General features: G+C 41.0%; 1 protein-coding gene across 2 annotated transcripts in view; it reads right to left on the bottom strand.

Annotated features, from left to right (window-relative positions):
* TM9SF2 (transmembrane 9 superfamily member 2) overlaps nt 1-17,191 on the bottom strand; it is a 73,653-nt gene that overhangs the window by 42,212 nt on the left and 14,250 nt on the right. The window contains exons 2-4 of one of the 2 annotated variants that reach the window (XM_025363990.1): nt 12,882-12,949; nt 9,817-9,910; nt 616-743 (exon numbers count right to left, since the gene is read on the bottom strand). In XM_025363990.1, coding sequence (XP_025219775.1) covers nt 616-743; nt 9,817-9,910; nt 12,882-12,949 — 290 coding nt within the window. Of the gene's footprint in view, nt 1-615; nt 744-9,812; nt 9,911-12,881; nt 12,950-17,191 lie in introns of both variants that reach the window. The other variant, XM_025363991.1, reaches the window with a different exon arrangement.

Raw genomic sequence — 17,191 nt, 5'->3', positions numbered from 1 at the left:
CTTTGCAGATACGGTGTTTTTTAGAAACTGAAGGTTTGTGGCATCCATGCATTGAGCAAATCTATCAGTGCTATTTTTTCAACAGCATGTGTTCACTTCATGTCTTTGTGTCAGCCTTTTTTTTTTTTTTAGTAATAGTGTATTTTTAATTAAGGTACTTACAGAGTTGTTTTACACATCATGTTATTGCACACTTTAAATAGACTATACGTAGTATAAACATAACTTTTATATGCACTGGGAAACCAAAAAACTTTATGTAACTCACTTTATTGTGATATTTGCTTTACTGCAGTGGAATGGAACTGAACCTCAGTATCCCCAAGGTATGTCTGTATGTGAATAAAAATAACTACTCTGTGTACCAGATCTGTGTACCAAAAGAAGTACCAGATATTACAGTAATCTAAACACGGTTAAAAGATAATTCTTTAAATGATGTTGTCATCTTTAATCAACAGTCACTACATCAAACTACGACCACTAGTAACAAAAAGAGGAAATCAATTAATTTGCTATATTTTACACAATCTTACAAGTAAGTTATACAGTCAATGCAACAAAGATTTCATATGGAAAGGATAAACCCCAAAATCAAAAATATTCATCCCTTACCAGTGATGCTGATAATTCAATAACATGCTTTTTTTCAAGAATTCTAACTTTTGCTTGTCTTCAGCTTTCTCTGTATGGTATGTTTTTGTACAAACAAGCTTACAGGTCTCCTCCTTATTAAACGTAAACTGTATTAAAAGGAAGTGGAAAGCAAATTCAGAAAAAATATCCAGGTTCTTCATATCAATATCACAAACAGAGTGAAAATGCTAGCCCCATTAAATTACTTAGTGGATTAATATTGGTAATAAATAAATTTTTAAATTCCTCATAGCTCAATCAGATGTAAATGTTACTCCTATTGTGTTTCTCTAAAGACTTGTCATCAAGTTTTCCTTTGATACGTTCTTTTTGGTAATATCAGTCAACTTACCTTTTAAACGTAAGTTAGTTCTGGAAGAGAAAAAAAAAATCCCATATAGAACAAAAATGGAACTTTAGTCTCTCCTAGTAATATCCCATGGTCATGTCTTAGGAATTCTGGAGTTGATGGCTTTCTAGTAACAAGCAGACAAATTTTTATGTTCAAATAATCAATAGATGTTAAGTGCCCTCCTTAAGTGTCAGGTGATAGAGATTCAGCAGTGAACAAGATGGCATGTGATAATATAAGAAAAAGTGACATTCAGATGTCTAAAATCAGGGTAAACATGACTCCAGAAGGCTGAAATTTACCAACTATACAACCAGCCGTAATTGTATCTTTTAATAAATTCAAACTTTATTACATAAGGTGGTAAAAAAAAAAATGGCATGGTTCACTTCTACGCAGCCCACTCTTTGTATGTATGTATTTAGTAACATCCTTAAAGCAGGTGCAGTGAAGCAGCTAAGTGAATGTTTAAGCACAGTCCACTGCTGCCACCTGTCAGCCAATGCTTTCATTCTGTCTGCATTGCTATTTCCAATACAGCCGTATTTGTACCGCTAGTTGATATTTTAAACCTTATATGAACCTTAAAGATTCATTCCTAAAAAGTGAAAAATAGAAAAACAAAAGTATACATACTAAGGAATCAGAAGCACAGGTACCAAACTTAAAATAAGTTAAGCAGAGACAGACAGTATTACACCAAAATGGCAAATCTGACACCTCAATCCAGCGCTCACTTCGTTAGGTGAGTCAACCTGTGTGTTCAATTGTGAAGGAAATAGCAAGACTAAGGTGACATTTAAAGTAGTAATAGGTTAACATCTGTTTAGTGCTTCCTGAGTTCCATATACTTTGTATATATCAAGCCTCATGTAATCCTCCAAACAACGCTTATCCATCTTTTACAGAGGAGAAAACTGGAGCACCAAGTCACACAACTGAGCATCGGCATAGCCAGGATCTCAGCCAAGCGAGTTGAGCTCCGGAGAAAATGCTCTTCAGCACAACACCCTACAGCCTCTCCCTGTCATGTGTTTAGCTGGGAATTTTATAATATTTTAAATCATGTTTGGTTATGGATGGAATTGTATTTTATGTTTTGTTAAGGATTTTTAAATATTCTTAGCTCCCAAGGGAAACAAATCCTCCTTATAACACACAAGCACAGCACTGTTCTGTTTCTATTTGGGAAAGCGTGGGATTATAATTTTTCCTGGATTATTTCAGTGAGGATTTAAAATTCTCCTTGGAATAATTCTGAAAATCAAAGGCTTTATCAATCTAGAGTCAGACCTGGGTACAGGTCAGCTCCATCTTGTTAGGAGACCAGGGAAAGCTGCGTAACCCTGCCTCAGCTTCCGTTAACTTATGTGTAAAATGGGAGCAGGACCTGCCTTGCAGGGTTGTCAGATACAGAAATGTGTGTGCAAAACACCTAGCATGCTGACTGATGAAAACAGGTATTCACTAAACAACAGTTACTGTTACGTATCTCACCACCAGCTTTTAGCAAATAGCAGAAAAATTATATCGAAGTCCCTATCTGAGGGAAATCATGTCAGGCTGCACACTCCTGGCAAGACTTCTCCCCCATGCAGCCTGAGACCATCAGGACTGATGTGGTTTGGCTTGGTGTCCCCACCCAAATCTCATCTCCAATTGTGATCTGAATTGTAACCCCCACGTGTTGGGGGAAGGACCTGTGGTAGGTGATTCGATCATGGGGATGGTCCCCCATGCTGTTCTTGGGATAGTAAGTTCTCATAAGATCTGATGGTTTTATAAGGGTCTTTGCCTGCTTCATTCTGCACTTCTCTTTTCTGCGACCATGTGAAGAAGGACATGGTTGCTTCCCCTTCTGCCATGATTGTTTTCCTGAGGCCTCCCCAGTCATGTGGTACTATGAGTCAACTGAACCACTTTTTTTTACAAGTTACCCAGTTTGGTATTTCTGCATAGCAGCATGAGAATGGACTACTGCCCATTAGGACTAATGGGCAGGACTCATTATGCCATGGGTATCCTTGCTCTGGCAAGGATAATCCCATTATGCCCTTTACCCCTCTGAATATTAGTCACCACCAGAAGTCCAGGATTTCCATGTCATCCTTCCATTCTCACATTTGAATCCCAAAATGGATCCCCACCCCAACTGCTTAAACCCTTCCACCATACCCTGAAACTCATGTGTCACCAGTAGAATACTGGTGCCTGTTCTGATGGAAACCTGGCTGTCCCTGAGGGACGCTGCCTCACTGGAGTCTTGCCAGTGGTGCCTGTTTTCTCTTCATAGGCCCCAGCACTGGGCCAGACCATTCTCCCTCCTCCAGAAACCTCTAGCTTTGACTCCCATGTGATCAGACCACACCGCCCCTACTCCTTCCTGTTCTTGTCATCTACCAACCCCAGGTCACCGGCCCTCAGCTCCAGACACACTGTCACTCCAACACTCCTCCTGGCTCCTGATTCTTGGTGATTACAACATTTATATAAATGATCCTTGAAAACAATGACCTTTTGATCCTCTGCCCTCTCCTCCAGCAACTCTGGTCTTCATCCTATTTCAAAGGACTCGCTCCTCTGGTTGCACTTCACCCTGCCTTTAACAATGACAGGAGTCCCTGCCGTTATCTTCATTTCAAGCTTCCTAGTGTCAAAGCACCTCCTCCCACTGTTCCAACTCACTGGCTTAAATGTTCCTCACCTCCAACAAGCTCTGGATGCCACTTGAATCGACAGATCCTACAGTCTTTTCACTGTCTCTTACTCCTTTTGTGGCCTTACATGCCCCCTGTGCAAGCTCAAACTCCAGGCTCAACAGTATCTCCATCTTTCATAACATCCAAGGATGTCCTCACATCCTGTGTTCTCTCACTTTTTTGGTACTCACTTATTAAAACCACAAACCTGGTTAAATCCAACTCATAGCAGCACAGCTGGAAATAGCTGGAGATACATAAGTAAGCACGCTGGCTGCTGTTACTTCAAACCATCAGCTGGCCAGAGGGTCCCTGATGCAGCCTAGCAGCTGCTCCACACTCCTTCTCTATTTGCTCTCCTGGATCCTACTTGACTGCTGCCTCCCTCCTCACTCACAGGTGGGGTGGCCATGCTGCCTACTTCACTAAGGAATCAGGAGCAATTGCCACATTTACCTCCCAGCATCACACCCCATGTCTCTGCCTTCCCTCCAGTTACCACGGATGAACGAGCTCACTGAGGCCAACCTTTCCACCAGCACACTGGGTCCCATCCCTTCTTGCCAGAGCAAGGACACCCATGGCAATCCTTCCGTCTCCTAAAACATCATTTTTCGTATATCTACTGATCATACTCATCCACATACATGCCTTGCTTAAAGATCCATCACAAGTCCTCTTTGGGGCGGGTACCTTGGCTCACACCTGTAATCCCAGCACTTTGGGAGGCCAAGATGGGCAGATCACCCAAGGTGGGGAGTTTGAGACCAGCCTGGCCAACATGGCGAAACCCTGTCCCTACTAAAAATACAAAAATTAACTAGGTGTGGTGGCAGGCACCTGTAATCCCAGCTGCTCAGGAGGCTAAGGCAAGAGAAACACTGAAGCTGGGAGACAGAGTAAGACTCTGTCTCCAAACAAACAAACAAAAACAGTCCTCTTTGAACCATGCCATCCTCCAGCTACCACTCTTTTTCTCACTGCCAGTAAAATAAAAGTCCTCAAGACAGTTGTAGATGTGCCCACCTGCAACTGGCCTTTCCGTTCTCTCTCCACCCGGCTATTCTACCACGGCTGCTTTCTCATCAGTGACCTCCACATTGAAGGTTAAACCCAAGGTCAATCATCCGTCCTCATCTCACCTGACCCATCAGTGACAAATCAACCAATCCCTCCTCCTGGAAACACTTTCTTGCCTTGGCCTCCAGGGACCACAATCTCCCTGTTACCCTTCTTTCTCATCAATGGCTCCTTCTCAGTGTCCTTTGCTAGACTCTCGCCATCCTCCTGACCTATAACACCAGGTGCTCCAAGGGTCTGAGCCTCATGCCTGTAATTCCAGCACTTTGGGAGGCTGAGAGGGGTGGATGTCTTAAGGTCAGGAGTTCGAGACCAGCCTGAACAACATGGTAAAATCCCACTTCTACTAAAAATACAATACCAGGAGCCCTTGGGGCGCCTGGTGTTACAGGTCAGAAGAGCGCCTCTTTGAATCTTGTCTCCTTCATCTATACCCACTCCCTTGGGGATCTCTTCAATTCCATGACTGTAAATACCATCTATACACAGATGATTCTCAAATATATACTGTGTACATCCAGGATGAAGCCCTCCTCCAAACTCCAGAAGCATGTATTTGGCTGTTCATTCAACATCTCTGCTTGGACACCTAATAAACACCTCTCACTTGCCACATCCAAAACTAACTCTTCCCCATTCCCCAACCTGGCTCTTCCCACACTGTCCCATCTTAGAAAATAGAAACTCCACACTCCGCATCCCATCCCTTGGCAAATTCTGTTGGCCACCTTCAAAACAAAGGCAGATTTAGAGATTCTGACCTCTTTCCCACCCCCTCACCCCTCCCGAGACAGATCATATCTAAATGACGGAGAAGGCCTCCTACTGGTCTCCTGGCTTCTCCCCTCGCATCCCCATGGTCCACTCTCAGTACAGCAGCCAGGGTGACCCTGGTAAAATCGAAGTCTACTCAAAACCCTCCAGTGTTAGCTAACCATCTTGCTCAGATGTAAAGGCCAATCCTTACAGTGGCCTCTGAGTCATTCTATAATGTGGTCCTGTTACTTCTCTGTGCTCATTGCCTAATATGCTCTATCTTGCTCGCCTGCTCAAGTTGCACACCTTGGGGCCTCTCTTCAGCTAGAACACCTCCCCTTCATATTCACGTAGCTCACTCCCTTACTTGCTTCAGGTCTTTGCTCAAATGTCACCTTCTCGGTAAGGCTTTTTAAATTTAAGATTTTAAATTCACCTTTGCAGTAAGCCTATTTAAAATTAGAAATTCCCCACACACCTTCCCAGATTTATTTTCAATAGTTCTTTCATCAGTAATTGAAACATATATTCTGGTAACTTATTTTGTCTCCTTTTCCCCATCAGCATAAAAGATCCATGAGGACAGAGATTTTTGTTCAGCTCACTGCTGTATCCCATCACAATGCCTGGCATATGAAAGGTATGGAGCAAATATGTTAACTGAGTTACTGAATATGAGTGCTTAGATCTCAGATGAGATTTTATGGTCCTCTGAAATGTGGTTCCAGCTTCACGTAATACACACAGTGTCTTGCACTGTTGTTTTCCTGACCTAAACAGAAGTCAAATATAAAAGATGGCAAAGCAGACTGGGATTTTATTTTGTTGCTGATTGTTACCTCAGTTTTTATGGCAGATCTAAAATAAGATAAAGCTGGGTATAGTGGCTCACACCTATAATCCCAGAACTTTGGGTGGTTAAGGCAGGAGGACTGCTTGAGCCCAGGAGTTCTAAACCAGCCTGGGCAACACAGTGAGACCCTGTCTCTCCAAAAAATAAAAATTACCTGGGCATGGTGGGCATACCTGTAGTCCCAGCTACTCAGGAGGCTGAGGTGAGAGGATTTATTGAGCCTGGGAGTTTAAGGCTGCAGTGAGCTGTGGCCCAGCCCAGGCCACAGAGTGAGACAAGAAAGAAAGACAAGAAAGAAAGAAGAGAGAGAGAGAGAGAGAGAGAGAGAGAGAGAGAGAGACAAAGACAGAGACAGAGACAGAGAGACAGAGAGAAATCCTTGAAAATAAAGAACAAATAGTGAAATGAAAAACACTAGTCAATACATTTATGGCTGGCTTGGAAAAAAATCTTCTGAGTCCCACGTTTCTATTTACCTACACCTTGGCCTTAAAACGTGCCTGCTCTGCCCCTTTAAACTTGAGGCTTAGAGAATGTGTTTTAGTACAGATACTGATCCTAAAACATTCCACGAGACTCAGGGAAAATGTTGTGTGCACATCTTTCTCCATTCTAAAGCTCTCCTTTTATTCTATTTAACCTCAACTTCTACAACAAAGGATTAAATCTGAAAAGTCCTAGGCCCCCAAAAGGGTCCTGTGTATGAGCAAGGAACAGTCCTTGCACAGAAACCGAAATGTGCCCAATGACGTCCTATTAAGGGGAGTAACCTGCCTTCAAAGTCTGCCCCAAGGGACAACACCTCTCCATGGTTTGAACATTTTGCTGGGTTTCCCTCTGTTTCCTGCTAGGGACTCCTGCTGTCTTCCCAGTTCTCTAAGGGCATTACTGATGTTCTTTCCACCCATCATTTCTCAAGGCCAAGACACAACTAAATAGAGAGATGGGGCTGAGAGGCTACTGGAGTATTTAAGATTGTAAAATTTAATAAGCATGCCTGAAAACAGCCATCTGCTATAAGAAGAATGCAATACCATTCAAAGTAATCTTCCAAACATCCCACGAGGGAGGCGGTGTTTCACAAGTTACATGCCTGCCCTGCTCAATGGCACCACGTCCATACACTTTGAGTTCCTTCCTCCCCAGTGACTTCATCCCATTAGGGCCTTCGCATCTACTGTGTTTAGGAAACTTTAAAAGTTACTGGCAATTTTAGGGTAGACAATTTCAGATTAGAATATTTGAAAGCGGGCCAGGTATAGTAGCTCATGCCTGTAATCCCAGCACTTTGTGAGGTCGATACAGGCAGATCATCTGAGGTCGGGAGTTTGAGACTAGCTTGGCCAACATGGCAAAACCCCATCCCTACAAAAAATACAAAAATTTGCTGGGCATAGTGGCACACGCCTGTAATTCCAGCTACTTGGGAGGCTGAGGCAGGAGAATCACTTGAACCCAGGAGGTAGAGGTTGCAGTGAGCTGAGATCGTGCCAGTGCACTCCAGCCTGGGCAATAGAGTGAGATTCTGTCTCAAAAAAAAAAAAAAAAAAAGTATTTGAAAGGCATCAGGTGGTGGCTCACATCTATGTCTATAATCCCAACCCTTTGGGAGGCTGAGGCAAAAGGATTGCTTGAAGCCAGAAGTTCTGGACAAGCCTGGGCAACAGAGTGAGACTTTGTCTTGATAAAAAATTTAAAAATTGGCTGGATGTTGTGGTATGCATTTGTAGTCCTAGCCACTCAGGGGAGTGAGATAAAAGGATCACTTGAGCCTAGAGGTCTGAGGCTGCAGTGACCTATGATTGTGCCACGTCACTCCAGCCTGGGTGACAGAGCAAGGCTCCATCTCTTAAAAAAGAAAAGAAAAAAAAAGAATATTTGAAGAGGATATATTTACGGTCAAAAACTATCAACCTGCAGTGGATTAAATCTGCACAGCGATGTCTCTTTTCCCCCAGGGCTTCACAGTGTAGATGCAGGTGCTAGAGGGAGTAAGATGGTTGGTGAGACGAACCCAGGCTTAGGGATTTGCTGGACAGATAATAAATGTTGTGCTCCATGTAATAAAATGTTGAGGGAGACAGGGGTGCCTCGTGAGAAAGCAGGGAAGGTGGATATGTATGAGGTCTAAGCCATAGCAGAGACACGAAGCCAGGAGAGGAAGCTGTCAGGCTGGGGAATAAAACCTGGAGTCAAGTTAGAGCCATTAGAACACACATTCTCATGTGGACAGATGCCCATGGTAGAGAGTTAAAGGAAAAATGCAAAGTGTGGAACATAGTATGTTAAAACAAATAAGTATATCTAATCTATTTAATATAAGCTTATAGGTGTATGAAAATTTTCAGGAAATTTTAATAACAAGCTGTGAAGTAGAACTGCACGTTTATTATTATTCTTCTGCAACATTTAATTTTTTTATATGGTGATACATTATTATAATAAACTAATGTTTCTAAAAGCAAAAGACCATTGTTCTTTGTACAGTAGGAGAACAGATATAAAACAAACAGGGACTATGCAATGTGGAAGGATAATAGGCTTAAAAGATAACAGATTTAAAGGCAAAAGAATTCTGAGAGATGATGAAGTACATATGCTGAAAAGAACACCTTATATTGTGCTTAGTTTGGTTTAACTGGTGTTCTAAAAATGTACCAAAGATGTTCCAAATACATTTTCAATCATCAAAATAGAAAGGTCAGGCCAGGCGTACTGGCTCAAATCTGTAATCTCAACACTCTGGGAGGCCGAGGTGGGCAAATCACTTGAGTTCAGGAGTTTGAGACCGGCCTGACCAACACGGTGGAACCCCATCTCTACTAACAATACAAAAAAATTAGCTGGGCATGGTGCCATGCACCTATAGTCCCAGCTACTCGGGAAGCTGAGGCACGAGAACTGCTTGAACCCGGGAGGCGGAGGTTGCAGTGAGCTGAGATCTCACCACTACACTGCAGCCTGGGCAACAGAGCAAGACTCTGTCTTAAAAAAATAAAAAAAGAAAAGAAAGGTTAGCTTCCAAAAATCCCAATGCGGGAGCCCAGGAAGCATTATACGTGTTAACAGAGAGTGTCTCTAGATACTGCTGGAAAACAGAGGGAAACAGTCATAGAGCAGCTGGGACAACCCCTCATGACTGGAAGGTGGGTTTCAGGACCCTCTGCAAAGGAGGCAGAGCGTCTGAGTCTTGCCCCTTAAGCCACCGTCTTATCTTCATAACATTAGTTGCATGAATGTTCATTAAGACAGACTTATAAATGACACATTATGAGAAGGAGAAGGATCCTTCTAACTATGATTTTAAGAAACTATTCCTAGATGAAAAAGAGAAATGACCTCCTCCCTAGCAATGATAGCTCAGTTATCTCAGTCTTTTCTTAAATAACAAAAAGCAAAAGCTGTAAGTAAATAATTATTACGTAACACTAAATACAAACCTTATATGGTGAAGGTTCAATTCTTTCCCCGAACAGTACCTGACCAAGATTTTCAGATGGGCGCTTTCCTTCTGATGCTTGGCAAAAATCAAACCTGGGAGAAGAATATTTAAATTTTTACACATAAAAGGGAACGATGAAATATCAAACACCTAGCCAATCTTGAGAGCAGATTAGGTACTGATCATTCTAGTAGCTCTAGTAGATGAGTAAGAAATCTATCCATACCCCAAGTCCTATGTACCACATCTCCCCCCATAAAAAACACCTAAAATTATGCCTTCGAATATTTTGTTTTCTAAATAACATTCTCTTATTAGAGTGCATATTACAGGATCTTTTAAATTGACTCATTATAATTTATTTTTGTTCACTCCAATAATAAAATGATTTAGATCCTTATTATCCAAACAAATTTTGCATACCTTATCTCCTTTCTATATCTAATTCAAACCTTTAATTAAAAATGATATTTCAGTAATGTATGTCAAGTCTACCTGCAGTTCTGTCTCATCTCAGTACACTGGCCAACACATCCCAACATGTGAAGTATGGCTAAACAGACTCCCTGTGAAGAGTGCTGTAGAGAAGATGTAGTCAGTCACCTATAAGATTCTCTGTGTTGTAATTCCCTTGTATTACTAATCGACTTTAATAAAGTTCTGTTTAAACATTACAGCTTAATTTCAGCTTTGCCACAGAAAATTAAAGGGCAGTTCTGTGCTCACCCTGGAATGATACGGGGAATACCTGAGATCAGTACGGTAATAGTAACACATTACTGAGATTCCTAAAGAGGCAGGTGGATCTCTGGTGATTAAAAACAATACTGCGGCTGAAGTTCCCAAATTAAGAATCTCCATTTACTGTATATAACAGATCCACTGACTTTTCCTAAGAATACCCACAAAGATTTAAAGATGTTTAACAAAACAAAAACTAGAAAAAAATTTAAGTATCCAATAATTAAATTATAGTCTACCCATTCATGTATTTTGGGTAGACTATAAATATCTTTTCTTAGACATATTTAAGTATATTAATTCTTTTTTTTTTTTTTTTTTTTTTTTTTTTGAGACGGAGTCTTGCTCTGTCGCCCAGGCTGCAATGCAGTGGCCGGATCTTGGCTCACTGCAAGCTCCGCCTCCCGGGTTCACGCCATTCTCCTGCCTCAGCCTCCCGAATAGCTGGGACTACAGGCGCCCGCCACCTCGCCCGGCTAGTTTTTTGTATTTTTTAGTAGAGATGGGGTTTCACCGTGTTAGCCAGGATGGTCTCGATCTCCTGACCTCGTGATCCACCCATCTCGGCCTCCCAAAGTGCTGGGATTACAGGCTTGAGCCACCGCCCCCGGCCAAGTATATTAATTCTTTAGGATAGTCTTAACTTCTTTGTGTATGCTTTTCCCCACAGCAAACTATTTTCTTTTAAAACTCTTAAATAGCAGAGAAATTAGATTCAACAAAATTTTAGGAACGGTTTTAGACCCAATATAGTATACAATGGTCAAATGAATAAAGGATATTCATGCAGCATTTTTCACAATATTAAAAAACTGGGCCAGGCACAGTGGCTCATGTCTGTAATCCCAGCACTTTGGGAGGCCAAGGTGGAAGGATCACTTGAACCCAAGAGTTTGAGACCAGGCTGGGCAACACAGTGGGATTCCATCACCACAAAAAATTAAAAAAAAAAAAAAAATTAGCCAGGCATGGTGGCAAATGCCTGTGGTCGCAGCTATTCGGGAGGCTGAGATGAGAGGATCACCTAAGCCCAGGATGTTGTGGCTGCAGTGAGCCATGATGGCGCCACTGCATTCCAGCCTGGGCAACAGAGCAAGACCTTGTCTCAAAAACAAACAAACAAAAAACCTGGAAATAATCAAATGTTGGTAAACGGGAAATTAGTGAAACTAACTGTACATGAAATCTATACAATTTCTTTTTTTTTTTTTTTTTTTTTTGAGACAGAGTCTCGCTCTGTCGTCCAGGCTGGAGCGCCATTCTCCTGCCTCAGCCTCCCAAGTAGCTGGGACTACAGGCGCCCGCCACCACGCCCAGCTAATTTTTTGTATTTTTAGTAAAGACTGGGTTTTACCATGGTCTCGATCTCTTGACCTCGTGATCCGCCCGCCTCAGCCTCCCAAAGTGCTGGGATTACAGGCGTGAGCCACTGCACCTGGCCGGAATCTATATAATTCTAAAACAGAAATAATAACAGCCACTAAAAAGAGTGAGGTAGCTATGTATTGATATGGAAAGATGCCCACAATATATTCAATGAGAAAAACAAGGTGCCAATCCAAAATAATAGTATGGGCTAGGTGCAGTGGCTCACACCTGTAATCCCAGCACTTTGGGACGCCGAAGTGGGTGAATCATTTGAGCCCAGGAGTTTGAGACTAGCCTGGCTAACATGGTGAAACCCGTCTCCACTAAAAATACAAAACTTAGCCAGGCGTGGTGTCATGCGCCTGTAAACCCAGCTACTTGGGAGGCTGAGGCAGGAGAATCACTTGAATGCCAGAGGCAGAGGTTGCAGCAAGCCAAGATTGCACCACTGCACTCCAGTCTGGGTGATACAGTGAGACTCTGTCTCAAAAACATAAAAATAAATGTAAATATAAATACTATGAATCTACTTCTGTTTAAAACAAAAATGAATAAATGTGATTATATAGATCAGACTATTCAGAGAAAAAAATGTGGAGAAGTAGACATCAAAGTAGTTATTTCTAGGAACTGATTATGTGGGACATAAAAATTTTGTTTAAAAATATGTGGAGCTATTTATAATTTTAAAATGTTAAGAAAACAAAATACCTTTTTGTTCAGTCAGATAAAAAAGGAAATTCACTGTTTAGTCAGTGCTTCTGTTGTATTACAAAGAAATATAAAACAAAGATCACATTTTTAACCACACCTTGGAAGAGTACACCTTAAAAAATATTTTCAGGCTGCGTACATTTTAAAAATGCATATCAATTTGTCCACAACTGTGAGAAAACAAAGTTCTCAATGTACAAAATCCTGAATTTTATATAAAAACCAAGCTGAAAAACTTACGCTGTGTATTCATAAGGAAGAACTGATTCCACTGAGTCAAGTCTGTTCACAAATAGTTCTATTTCGGCCTGAAAATAAGGAAACACAAAATTAGAATATAAACAACAAGACATAAAGCCTTAAGTCATGCTTAGAATTGAAAAAGAATTTGACAATGTCTGAAATGTAAAATGTTATAATTCCAGTCAACTTTAAACAATTCTCTTACAAATCCATTCACTGAGTGGATTTATATATATTTAAAATATACTAAAATAGGGCCAGGAATGGTGGCTCACACCTGTAATCCCAGCCCCTTAGGAGGCTGAGGTAGGAGATCACTTGAGGCCAGGAGTTTGTGACTAGCCTGAGCAATATAGTGAGAGCCTGTCCCTACAAAAAAATTTTTAAATTTTTTAAAATTAGCTGGGCACAATGGCACGAGCCTGTATTCCTGGCTACTTGTGAGGCTGAGGCAGGAAGATCACTCAAGCCTAGAAGTTCAAAGTTACAGTGAGCTATGATGGCACCACTGCATTCCAGCCTGGGTGACAGAGCAAGACTCCGTCTTAAAAAATTTTTTAATAATTAATTTTAAAAATACAATAAAATAATTTTCAGAGTTGCAAATGTCTCCAATAGTTTTTAAATGCTTTCTAAATTTTCTAAAAAATTACTAAGATATTTTAACTAAAAGCATTTATCATATTAATATAGATGCTGTTTTTAAAAATCTGGTTTCCAAATTTGGTATTACACTCAGAAGCATAACAATTTTTATTTTTAAACACAATTTTTAGCATTTTCACAGCAAGCAACCAAGAAATGCTGCCAAGTTGGTTAGATATTTCTAGATTAACTATACTGGAATACAATTCCATGCACATGTGTACTCTTAAGCACATGGGGATAGACAACGACCACACGGGCTAACTTTGAAGGACCTCTTCCATCAATTTAAGAACAATGAACTACAAGGTAGTAGCAGTAAAGAAAGTGGCAATAACCAGATCAAGCTGAACATCAGGGTAGAGGGAGATAAGCTGTATCAACTTCCTGGGAAATATAGGCTAATTTTAAGCTACACTTTCCTACTGAAGCTTCCAAAATTTCTCCCAGGTATAGCTGAAGTTCTGCAGGACCCATAACGCTGACCCACCCTCTCAAAAAAAGAGCACAGGCTACTCATGACAGAATTTACCAGCTGAAGAAGCCAGCAAGTCATGTGTGCCCTGAAATACTTTTGGTGCTAATCAAAAATGACTAAGAGCTATTTAGCTGGGACAAGTATTTATTTTATAGAGGTAGAGCTGTACACTGCCTCTAAACTAGTCATGAGGCTTCTGGGAGTGCCACAGAGCCACACTTGTCATTTTGATCTCAGTTACTAGTGCTGTCAACAATCCTCTACACTTGCTAACATCCCCCAAACCAAGACGAGATGGTTGGTGTACAATTAAAACAAATCAATAGTCCACTGCCACCAGAAAGGCAGCAAAACACAGCAGGCAAGATTACAGGTTCTGTGGCCAGACTGTCTGGGTTCAAATCCCAGTGCTATCACTTGTCTAATTGTGTGACTGTGGTCAAACTATTAAACATGTCACTTTCCTCATGGGTGCTTTAGCTTCCTCATCTGCAAAATGAGGATAACAGTATTTCTCGGACAGGTGCGGTGGCTTATGCCTGTAACCCCCCAGCACTTTGGGAGGCCAAGGCGGATCACCCGAGGTCAGGAGTTCGACACCAGCCTGGTCAACATGGCAAAACCCCATCTCTACTAAAAATACAAAATTAGCCAGGTGTGGTGGCACATACCTGTCATCCCAGCTACCGGGGAGGCTGGGGCAGGAGAACTGCTTGAACCCTGGAGGCAGAGGTAGCAGTGAGCCAAGATTGCACCACTACACTCCAGCCTGGGCAACAGAGCAAGACTCCATTTCAAAAAAAAAAAAAAAAAAACAGTATTTCTCTCATAGGGATATGGAGATTAAATAAGTTAACATTTATAAAGTACTCCAAATAGTGCCTGACACATGAAATCTATGCATTTGTTAAAATAAAACCAAAAAAATTTAGTAATATTCAGAAGAAGGAAGTGTTCATCCACTAAAATGCTCACCCATATTCATGCTATACAACGGAGGGCATCAGCCTTTGTATGTAATACCAAACACAGTATCACATGTGGCCCCTACACCTCTACTCAAGTGAAATTATAACTCAACAGCAACACAGCCTTCAACACAGCTAAAAAGGTAATAGGACATGATACTATAGCATGTAGTCTATCATGTAGACTACAGCATGCTTGAATTAACACAAATACATATAACCATTGTGAAGGCAAAATTCCCATTTAATGGCTTCCTTTGCCAAAATAATTTCCACTAATTAGAAAGGGTCAACACTACTATGAAGGTAAGTCAGAATTCAAATGATCCATTTAACCTAATGAAGACTGAAAGGTCTCCAAAACACTAGTCCAGTTCCTATCTCTCGATTTCCTTCTAGGAAGGAATGTAGCTATTATACTGTATACAACTTTTCTAAGTTTTGTGTTTCAAAATCTGTACAGCACTGTCAACACATAAGCACGAAATGATTAAGCAAGACTCTGAGGCTAGGCTGCCTGGGCTTAAATGCTGCCTGACACCAGCTGTGTGATTCTAGGCAAGTTTCTTCACTTCCCTGTTCCTCAACGTTCTGATCTGTAGAACAGAAGTTGATAATAATCCCTACTTCAAGAAGTTTTTGAGAAGATTCAAGAGCAGCACCTGGCACAAAGTACCGTATTTACTATGACACAGCCATGTCCAGCAGAGTTTTAAGCAATGATGGAAATGTTCTTCAAATATGGTGGCCACCAGCCACATGTGGCTATTGGACACTTGGAACGCAGTCAATGTAGCTGAAGAACTGAATTTTAAGTTGTATTTAATTAAATGTAAATAGTCCCAGGAGGCTAACGGCCTCTGTGTTAGACCAGAAACAGAAAGAACAGCACAGGAAAGAACAGCATGCTGCTCAGCACCATTTACAGTCATGTGTCACTTAACGACAGGGATGTGTTCGGAGAAACGTGTCATTAGGGGATTTTGTCATGGGACCATCACAGAGCATACCTGCACAAATCTAGATGGTGTAGCCTACTACGCACCTCGGGTATATACATGGTGTGGTCCATCACATACTTAAACAACATGTGATTGTACTAAATATTGTGGGCAACTGTAACACAATGGTATTTGTATAGCTAAACACATCTAAACATAGAATAGGTACAATCAAAATGCAGTCTAAAAGGACAAAACGTTACACCTGCATAGGGCACTCACCGTGAATAGAACTTGCAAGGCTGGGAGCTGCTCTGGGTGAGTGGGCGGTGAATGAATGTGAAGGCCTAGGACATTACTGTACACAACTGTAGACTTATACACTGTACACTTAGGCTATGCTAAATTTTAAAAAAATAAGGTAATTATGCTATGATGTCACAATGGCTATGATGTCACTAGGCAATAGGAATTTTTAGCTCCATTATCATCTTATGAGACCACTGGTATGTCGTTGACCGAAACGTTATGTGGTTCATGACTGTATATAACATCTCTTCATCTATTTAACGCTTTTCCTCTAGTCACTACAATCTTTTCTTTTCCTGGAAAAACGACGCTAATTTTATTAGTCTATCTAAGAGGCTGGCAAACTTTTCCTGTAAAGGGCCAGAGAGTAACTTACGCTTTATAGGACATTGGGTCTCTGCCACTGCTGTAGTGCAAAAGCAGTCGTAGACACTACATCCACAAGTGAGCATGGCTGTAGCCCAATAAAACTTTCACTTACAGCACTGATATTTTATTCTCATGTAATTTTCACTCATCACTAAATATTACCCTTCTTTTGATTTTTTTCTCCAACCACTTAAAAATGTAAAAACAATTATTAGCCTGAAGGCCCTACAAAAACAAGCAGTAAGCTGGATTAGAATTCTAGTACATCCTTCAGCACTGTTTTCCAGGTATTTTTCAATATTATTTTAATTCAAATCTCAGAGGGTCCAACACAAGGCATAAAGTTTGAAAGCCTGAGGCCATGTGAAAAATTATAGGACATTTTGTCTCAGGGCATATAAATTTAGGGTAAATGTTTCTCCCATCTCTACCCAATTGATGAAGTAATACAAATTTTTGCTTAGCTTATGATGTCCTCTCTGAAGTTTCATGAGACAACTTTTGGCTCTAAGAATCTAAGATTGAGGGAAAACATTATTCTCCTTTTCTGCATTCTCTCCTATCTCCTTTGAGTCTTTTTTTTTTTTTTTTTTTTTT

Source organism: Theropithecus gelada, chromosome 17 (genome assembly GCF_003255815.1).
Source record: "Theropithecus gelada isolate Dixy chromosome 17, Tgel_1.0, whole genome shotgun sequence".
NCBI classification, from domain to species: Eukaryota; Metazoa; Chordata; class Mammalia; order Primates; family Cercopithecidae; genus Theropithecus; species Theropithecus gelada.
This window is presented reverse-complemented; position numbering and strand designations above follow the sequence as displayed.